General features: G+C 37.9%; 1 protein-coding gene across 1 annotated transcript; it reads right to left on the reverse strand.

Annotated features, from left to right (window-relative positions):
* Positions 1–8,628, reverse strand: TAF9B (TATA-box binding protein associated factor 9b). The gene is made up of 7 exons (XM_058714638.1): positions 8,239–8,628; positions 7,525–7,606; positions 6,845–6,981; positions 6,636–6,770; positions 5,741–5,816; positions 2,948–3,058; positions 1–2,067 (listed from the first exon to the last, which is right to left on the reverse strand). Exons 1-7 carry the CDS (start codon positions 8,287–8,289, stop codon positions 1,904–1,906), a joined length of 756 nt encoding a protein of 251 aa, XP_058570621.1. The 5' UTR covers positions 8,290–8,628; the 3' UTR covers positions 1–1,903.
* Positions 8,629–9,214: the final 586 nt, after the last annotated feature.

Consider the following 9,214-nt stretch of genomic DNA (forward strand, 5'->3'; position numbering starts at 1 on the left):
TTAAGTTCAGTTTTTATTAATAATCTTGGAACAAATACATTAACAATTCCTTAGAGTTATAAACCATTTTACAATTTTCAAAGAACTTTCACATACACCAATTAAACCCTCACAACATCCCTGTGAGGTAGGCAGGGTCGGTGTTATTCTATTACAGGAATAATAATTCCTATTATCCTAGTTCAGTATACTAGCCTAGAGAACTAGGCTCAGAGGTGAAGTAAGGTCACATAGTTGGTAAATTATGGAGCCAGGACTAGACCCTAGGCCTTCTGACATGCTGCCTCCCTGAGAACATTCAAGTAATGATATCCTATGCTATATAATGAACATTTCTCTCCTATGATGTTGATCAGATCTGTTTTTATAAATTTGATATCACCTTTTTCCTAATATCCAAAAACACGCAGACTGTGATGAGACATGTCTTCTCTGTTACTGGACTATTTCTCTTCAATTTATCTAGCACCATCCTAACATGAAACTTTCTTGTGTTTGAAGTTTTGAGGATCCTTGGCTACAAGTTCTAAATTATGATATGATATGAAAATTATTTTAGAAAATTCTGCAAAAGTATTCCAATGTTGAATATGTCAAACTTAAAAACAACAAACCTATTTAATTTTTGAAAGCTTTGCAATCTTTCCCACTAAGATGTTTAAATGTGTATAAATGGAAAATAAGAGAAAAGTGTTCAGCAACATTACAACATTACTGGGAAACCTACTGGTACACCTAAGTGCCAGTCACATTACACTGATTTGCTTTTATTGTTGGCCTTCTAGAGAAAGGAAAACCATTAGAGAATTTTCAGGTTTGATCCCATCTCATATATGATAACCTCAGCAACAAGCTAGAAAAATGAATTATACCAATAGAAGGGTTCAAGCAGTAGTAATTATAGCATATATGTATGTGATGAAAAGGAAGAAAACTTGCTCTTCAGTGGTTTTTGCCTAAGTCCAGTGTAAATATACTTCTCAAGGCAGATTTTAAAGCTACAGCATCTTCTATGTTAAATTTAGAAATGTGAAATATGGTGGAGTTATCGACTTGGAATATAAGATCGAAATTGTAGCTGACCCCAAAACTACCTGTTAAAAGCAGAATAAAGCTCAAGGAGCATAAAAGGCAAGGTGTAAAATTCAACCGTTCTGGTATGGAGAGTAAAACAGCAAGGCAAACCTTCGGGTTAAAGTGAACCACAGAATATCAGGCATGTAAAAGCAGGTTTCAAAAACAGGAAAATGACACTGAACTGTATTATCAGGAACTACACTTTTAAAATTCCAGTTTTGGCCTTCTAAGAGCACTGGGAGAAACTTAAGCCTATGGGGAAGAGGCAGTACAGAAAATGAATGGGATCTAGAAACGGGGTTGAGGTGGGAGGTTAGAGAACACCAAGAAACAAATACACTTAAAATGGATTTAGAATCCCTTTAAATCCATCTTTTCCAAAAAAATGCTTCCTAAATTTAGAGATTTGGTTAAAAAAAGTTGGTGAAAACCAAAGTTGTGACTATTTTACCTTGAAAAGAAAGTAGTATTTAAATGTAGATAGAAATGCTGTTAAAGATTAGTCTACTGATCAGGCTGTAGCAATTGAAACTTAACTGCTGTTGTCAGTGAAACATGGCAGAAAACTGCTTCCAAATAAAAAACTGTCATGATAGAATTTAACATTAATGAATTAATGTATTAAGAAACAAATACTTTTTTACTTGGAGCCTAATGAAAAAACACTGGTATGCTTAAGACATCTAACAGTTTAAGCCAATGTGAAAAATACTGCAGCTACATTTAAGTTTTCTAAGATAAAACTTGAGAAGATAAAGAATGTTCTAGTTCAGTATACTGGGCTCCAAACCAACTACACGTTTGAAATACATCTTGATTGTATTCCTTACATAGTATCATTGTCATCATCTTCTTCATGTTTTCTCTTCAATGGGTTTGATTCGTTGGCCGTGTTCTGTGATGAAACCATGTTGGTGGTAATAAGAATATTTTTGGGCCCAATTATTGAAGGATTAATCAGAACATTTTGAACTGCAGTCGTTGCAGGAACTATAAACAGGAGAAAACACCTTCAAACTGAATTACCCCAAATCAGAAACATAGTAAAAAGTATTCAACAAATCTAAATTATAATTCTAACAACAATTTTAATAGCATGAATAGCAACTACATCATAGAAGAAACTAGGGTATTTCTACTGCATTAGGAGTTGAATAAAATTTTTTAATACTTTACAGTATTTAAACTAGTATCTAGTACAACATTTAAAGTTCTGGTTTTTTTTAAACTTAACTACCTAAAATTTTAGTTAATACTTAGCCATGGGAAGCAGTGTGCTGGATTCATCATGGAACATATTAAAGGCACATGTTCAAGGTCAGGAATCCCATTCCCCTTATAAGCCAGTATTTTATATAAGTAGTTCACTATGTACATTTAGGTTTCAGAAGATGTTCAATTGAAATATATGCAGTAATAAATTAGGCTATAACAGAATCCTACTTATATATTATTCCAACTTTATATGTATCCTTCCATAAAGTGAGTAAAAGTACAATTTTTATTTGTTGTACACTGTTATATTATTTTTTTGAGCTTTAACCCTAAGTGCTTTTCCCTGAAGATGCGTTAGATTTGTGGACCCTAACTTATTTTAGTTGTGTTCTTTGAGAATTTGATGATCATGCTGAATACTCTCCATTCCCAAAACATTACATATTTGTAAAATTTCATACAATTTTAGTGGGGTCATAGACCCTTCTGAAGAACACTAATTTGCAGCATTACTGCCACCTTCCTGGTATGTTAAAACAACTTAACTCTTGCTATAAGAATACAAATTATTCTATAATCACAAATTATTCACAAATTTTAAGATTCAGAAAAAATAAAAGAACCACTTTCAATGCCACCCTCCCCATCATGTTACCTGGTTTGACAGGTGTGGACTGAGAAGGTGGAATCTGCACTGTAAATCTTTGGCTTGTCACTGACACTGGAGGTGCAACTTTACTTGGGACAGAAGCTGTTTGTGGGGTTGCTGTAGTTGTAATTAACAGACCATGTTAGTTAGGTGACTTCATTACACAGGTTCATATTCTGCACTCCTTAGCTTATAATAAACTACCTTCAAAGCACAAGGAACTAATGAATGGTGAGAAAAAAATCAGAAATAAAGTACAAACTCAACGGTTTAAATGCTAAAAGTTCAGGACAGTATAGTAGTAAAGAATGTACTGTGGAGCCTACCTACTTGAGTTTGAATTCAGGCTTTATCACCTACTAGATGAGTGTCCTTGGGCAAGTTATTTAATCTTTTAATACTTTAGTTTTCTCACCTGTCAAATGGAGATAATTATCACTTACATAAGATTCTTGTGAAAGTTAAAATAATCCATGTATAGCTCTTCAAACCACCTGGCACTGAATTTTAGCTACGTGAGGTTGTGAAACTGAGTGTCCAAATAAACCAGCAGAATAAAGACCCAAGTTTTCTATTAATTACCTTAGGTGGCACTTTTAATCTGTCACTTACTGAGAATTGGAAGATGTCTACTATGCCTATGAAGGTAAATCAACATGCATCTAACAAAAGCCTATCAAATACACCTCTTAGGGTCCCCAGGTGGGTACAAAAGTCATATTCCTATTCTATATCCAAGTACTTTTTTTGAACAGAAAGGGATTGTGGAGATAACCTAGTCCAAACCCCCCTCAACTCTACCAGTTATTCCAAGGTACAACTCAAATACCACCCTATTTTATAAAATTTCCTTGATTTGCTCAGAAGTCAATGCCTGCCTCTGAAATTGCCTTGTCATAGGAACCTTTATCTTCTCTTGTTCACTAAATTACAAGCCTGGCTAACACTTTTTATCCTTAAGAACATATGGTCTTTGTGCCTTACTCCTAATAGGCACTCAACAATTTTTGTTTAATGAATAAATTTTGCAAGACTCAAAGATGTATACTGACATCATAGCTCTCTTAAAAAATACATTTATGGAAACATGTGTGTTCCTAGTTTTTCCTTTGCGGATGCAGGTTTTCCATACATCCCTTTCTCCTGGAACCAGCAGTCTGCCCAGGGAAGAGTTGCTGAAAAAACTACAACTACCCTCTCCAGAAACAAAGGAGAAGAAAGCCTAAATGGGGGAAGAAAGCCTAAATAGGGGAAGAGAGTTCAAAGGTACGCAGGAATCTGGCCCTAATGCTTTCTCTCCCAAACTGAGAAGGTGAGGCCTTACTCTAATGTATCTTCATTCCTAGGCAAGTTTTCTGTTGTATTAAGGATCAGTTCAAAGAATTTGGTGAAGCTTAATGAAACAGTATGTGTTTTATTTTGTCAAGAAATTCACAATAGGTAGATGTTTTCTTGGCCATTATCATAACGATTTAACATTTAAGGAAGTATGGAGTTTAGGTTTTAAAATTGAACAGAGTAGATGCTTAGATCTTGGATGCTTTATAGAATTCCATTTTTTCAAAGTTCAAAACTTGTATTTTAATGCTAGATTTTAGCAGTTCCCTCATTTTAGATTTTAAAAATCTCTAAAACATGTATAATAAATGTCTAAAAATCACAACTGATAACTAAAATTGGTTAACTGGCCAACACGTGCAGTGGATTACCACACCCCAGAGTTTTTAAAAAATTGGTATTCACTAAAGGATTATGAATCCACAGATACACAGTATATGACCTAAAAGTTACACAAATTATATATGCGAATTTCTGCCCACAAAGGTCACATGCAGGTAACTGGAAGTGTACAACTAATACTATACCCGGTTGATTTTAAAATGTTTAAATGAGAATAGGAAGAGATTGTCTACACACTGCATAAATCAAATGCTGCTTACATTAGAGCTGTATGACATCTATAGGACTCAAGTTATAAAACATAAGAGCCAAGAAATCAGTACTGGTCAAAGAGGATTATTTCTGAAAATACTTTGATTATGAAAGAAATCCAGCAGGAATGTAGGACCAAAAAAAAATCAGGAACTCTAAATCATTTATGTTTCTCTTATTACCTAAGCAACAACATTAAAAAGAAACCTAATGGTTTCTAAATACCATTCTCCACCAAAAGGAACTAGGGCTCTTTAGAGAAATGGCTGGTTGTAGAACTAGAGTAAGGGAAAATATAAGATGAACTTAGATCATCTTGTGCTAAAAAGCAATAAAGGCTCAAAGAATGATGGGGACCTGTCACGACACAGGAGACACCCTGAAGGGACAACACAGGACAATCAGTACTACTTCTGAAAAGATTAGTATTAAAAACAGTGAGTTTTTCTTTGATATGCTTTTTGTACACTTTAAAATTCTTTGGGTTGCATTCTCTTGCCAGTTTACTCTGAAAGTTCTTTAATTTCTGAAAATAAGTAGGCTACTGCCATGAGTTGTGTTTGGCAACTTGATTTGTATAGAAGGCAGAGAACAAAGCTTAAACTGTTTTTGGTATCCCAGTTTATTCCAACAACGCTGGGTAATGTCTAATTCTATACTCATTTGGGATCAGATACTCCTTGTGGCTTTCTCATTTTGAAATCTGATAAGATATGTTTATAGTTTTACTAGAGGATAAGTAAATGTATCAATGGCAATACATATTTGGGAATTTCTGACTCAGCTTTTGACTTGAATTATAATTTAAAATTAAGTGCCAAGGAACTTCTTTACCAGTCAGAAAAACCATTTCCCTCTCTCACTTACCTATAGTAGGAGTGGAAGGTCTGCTACTAACAGCACCAACACTTAACCGTGGAACTAGTCTTCCTTGGTTAGGTCCCTAGGGGATTTCAAAAAAAATTAGTTTTAATGTTGTTTAGATCTGACCCCTAAACTTACCAAGAATGAAATTAGGATTGCTGATGTGACTTATTAATGGATAAACCTATGGCAAGAATGTCGTTTTTGTTTCATCAGTGTTCTAAATCCAACATTGAAACTAGTCTTCACAAACATATATATAACATGAATATAATGCATATGCATATGGACATGGATATGAACACACACATAGAAAATTCTATATAGTGTTTAAGGTAGAGTCTTATTTGGGGATAACAGCTAACATCCTTATGACTTTTAATCTTAACTAGTCAATATCTTAACCTAAAAAGAAAGAAACTCTTCTAGCAGAATTTCAGACAACAAAGGCAGCTAGCTGAATGTGGGGAGAACTTTCTCAGTGGTGGGAGAGCCTTAGGTCATATTTCAGAAAATAAGTCCAATTCCTGATGGTATATCATTTACTCTGTTATCAGGTATCACAAAAAACTGATAAACAGTGGAAATAAATGGAGGCATGAGACCTGGGAATAAGTCCCAGCTTTGCTACTAACTCCACAGATGAATCGAGGCTCAGTTTCCTGTTGTGAAAATTAAGTGTTGGGTTAGATGAACATTGAAGTTCTTTTTAGCTCTAAAAATTTTGTATTTTAATGTAGTAGTTAATTGCAGACATGGTATTTTCAATGCTATAAATTTTAAAAATCCTAGTAAATTATCTTAGTCTTTACTAATCTATCTATAGGAATGTGCTTTTTACAAATTGCCCTAACACATCTCATCTTTTTAAAAAACTAATTTGACTAAAAATTCTTACCTTTTTAATTAAGGACTTCAGCCTATAGTTTGGAGCTGTTAAGCAGTATCTGTCGGGTGGCAGTCTGGGTCCTGCATATGGCTTAATCAGTGGTAAAGGGGTTTGATTTTTCTGCCTTGCAATATCCAGTAAAAACTAAAAAAAAATCCTTATTAGAACTACAATTTAAAAATTTTTAAGTAAAATGAACTTCAAATAACTTTGCTCACATCTCTTGGAGGAGGAGAAGTAAAAGACTGATCAGCTCGACACTGGATTGCCAGTCTCACATCATCTGCATCAACATTAGGTTTCTTAGCATGGCTTGAATAAATTTTCGCATCATCCAGAATTGTAGTCACATATCCTTTAAGAACAAAACATTATTTTCTTAAACCTATGAAAACAGCCTAATATTTATGGCCATTTTTCTTAATGGAAGGTTCTACTAGTAGAAAATTTATGAATTTTGGTTCTAATATCTAATTGTCTGATCTACATGATCAACTAAAAATTTTTTTATTAAGCTTATTTGAGAGAGACAGCGAGGTGAGCAGGGGAGGGCAGAGAGAGGGAGAGAGATAATCTCAAGCAGACTCTGTGCTGTCACAGCAGAGCCCAACAAGGGGCTCAATCTCTCAAACCAGGAGGGAGATCATGACCTGAACTAAGATCAAGAGTCAGAAGCTTAATGACTGAATTACCCAGGCTCCCCTCTATATGATCAATTTTAAATAGATATCACAGTATAAATACTACTGTCCCCTAGCTTGAGCTCCTTTTTTCTGCTTTAGCCAAGTTCTATGATATTTATTAACTGTTAAAGCAATTTAGTTGAAAATGTTCTTACAATAAAACAATCTTTTCAGATTCACAAGTTAGGCAAATTTTTGGTGTTTTGTTAACTTACGGAAAGCAAATTCCAACATTTGATTTATAACCCTTGGTTCATACTCCGTAATTCCCATATCCTTCAGGATTTGTGCCATCACCTGTAGATTCGAATGAAAACGCCAGATGTATGATGTAGGTACTAGAAATCAAGACTGGGCCGAAGGTAGTATTTGTATTTATGCTACAAGGTCCCCCTTTCTCTGGGCTCCAAACTTGTACTCATATCCTTTTCTTCTCAAGTGTGTATCAGAATCACGCCCAAACCCATTGAAACCTCTGCTGAAAACTTTTTTTTTTTTTTTGGCGGGGGTGGGGGCGGGGGCAAAGGGAAGAAAAAGGCCCGGGTTGCCTTTCACCCCGGGAAAGGCAGGGGTGGCTACAGCTGGTTGTCATTTTCTTCTGTGACGATGGGGGAAGAACGCTGGACGCGAGAATCCCGGCTGGCCAACCTGGCGAGACCACAAAGAGTCTGGGGCCCAAGGCCCAGTAGACAAAGCCGGGTGTGGGACTGCGCACTTCGGCGGGCCGCAAGCCTCACCCTAGCAGGGCCGCGGGGGTTGCGGGAGAAGCGCCCCAAGGTCCAGACGGGCAGCCCCTTATCCCACTCCTGGCTGCTCCGGCTGGGCTGAAGCCGCACGCGAGCCCAGCCTCAGGCCCTCCGCCGGGGCCTGCCTCCCTAGACGCTGGCCGCGCGGAGCTTCATGCCCCGCCTCTCATCCTTTGCACTTACCAAGGCATCTCTCGGAGCGTTCTTGGGAGGCGCCATCTTGCTCGACTCCATGTTATCCTGCCGCCTGTCATCCGAGGAGAGAGGGCTGATCGCAGACTCCTCGCTCAGACTCCACCCCTGCGGGGTGCGGAAGGCGGGGTTACAACTCCGGCCCAGCGGGCTGCGGCTTTTCTACTGCTACTCCACGCGGTGGAGGCTGAGGGCAGCTGGGCTAGCGGAGCCGGCAGGCCGCGGAGGATTGGCAGAGACGAGTAAGCCTTCCCCGGGGAACCCTCGGCCAACGCTTGGAAGAACCAAGACGCTCGTCTTTCTAGAGCCGTTCTCCTGTAAAATGTACCAAACGGGTAACCCTTGTCTTTGCTGGGACCCCCTCTTCACACTTTCCCTGCTGCCACTCTGGCCCTTCCATCTCCCTGTAATGCCTGCACAAGCCCTGCCTCCACGTGCCCTTGTGGGGTGCCTGTGTAAATAACGCCCAGTTAAAATTTCAGATCAACAACAAATACGTTTTCAGCCAAAGTATATCCCAAACACTACATAGGCTATATTTATGTAAAAAATTATTTGTGGTTGATCTCACATTTAAATTTAGCTCGGCGTTCTGTATTTTCATTTGTTAAATCTGGCAACAGCAGGCCTTTGGCCAACTCTCGTCAAGCTCAACGCCTTGTCATCCTCACCCATTTCATACTGATGAAAAGCTAAAGCCTTTGCGGGCCTGCAAGATTCCCCACCCTGCTGAGCCTCTCCAGCCTTGTCCCTTGTCCTTGAGTAGTTTTCTCCCCTCTCCAGTCTCCACAGAATAACCTGACTTTCAAAAAAAAAAACCATGCATCAGTTAACCATCTCTGGCTTAAAGTGTCCCTGAGAGAACTCTTTCCTATTGTCTACAATCCACCACCGTGTTCTTTATCCCACGAAAAGGCACTCTGAGCTACCGAGGCCAGTAACAGCAGTCAGCCATGTTACGCACCCT

The sequence above is a fragment of the Neofelis nebulosa genome, chromosome X (assembly GCF_028018385.1).
Source record: "Neofelis nebulosa isolate mNeoNeb1 chromosome X, mNeoNeb1.pri, whole genome shotgun sequence".
NCBI lineage: Eukaryota > Metazoa > Chordata > Mammalia > Carnivora > Felidae > Neofelis > Neofelis nebulosa.

What these genes read in the sequence shown, in the direction of transcription:
- TAF9B (XM_058714638.1), bottom strand. Translation starts at nt 8,289, where the DNA reads ATGGAGTCGAGCAAGATGGCGCCTCCCAAGAACGCTCCGAGAGATGCC. An exon ending in AATGTTGGAATTTGCTTTCC is followed by an intron (nt 6,982 to 7,524) that starts GTAAGTTAACAA and finishes TTGTTCTTAAAG; the next exon opens with GATATGTGACTACAATTCTG. An exon ending in ACCTTCCACTCCTACTATAG is followed by an intron (nt 3,059 to 5,740) that starts GTAAGTGAGAGA and finishes TTACAACTACAG; the next exon opens with CAACCCCACAAACAGCTTCT.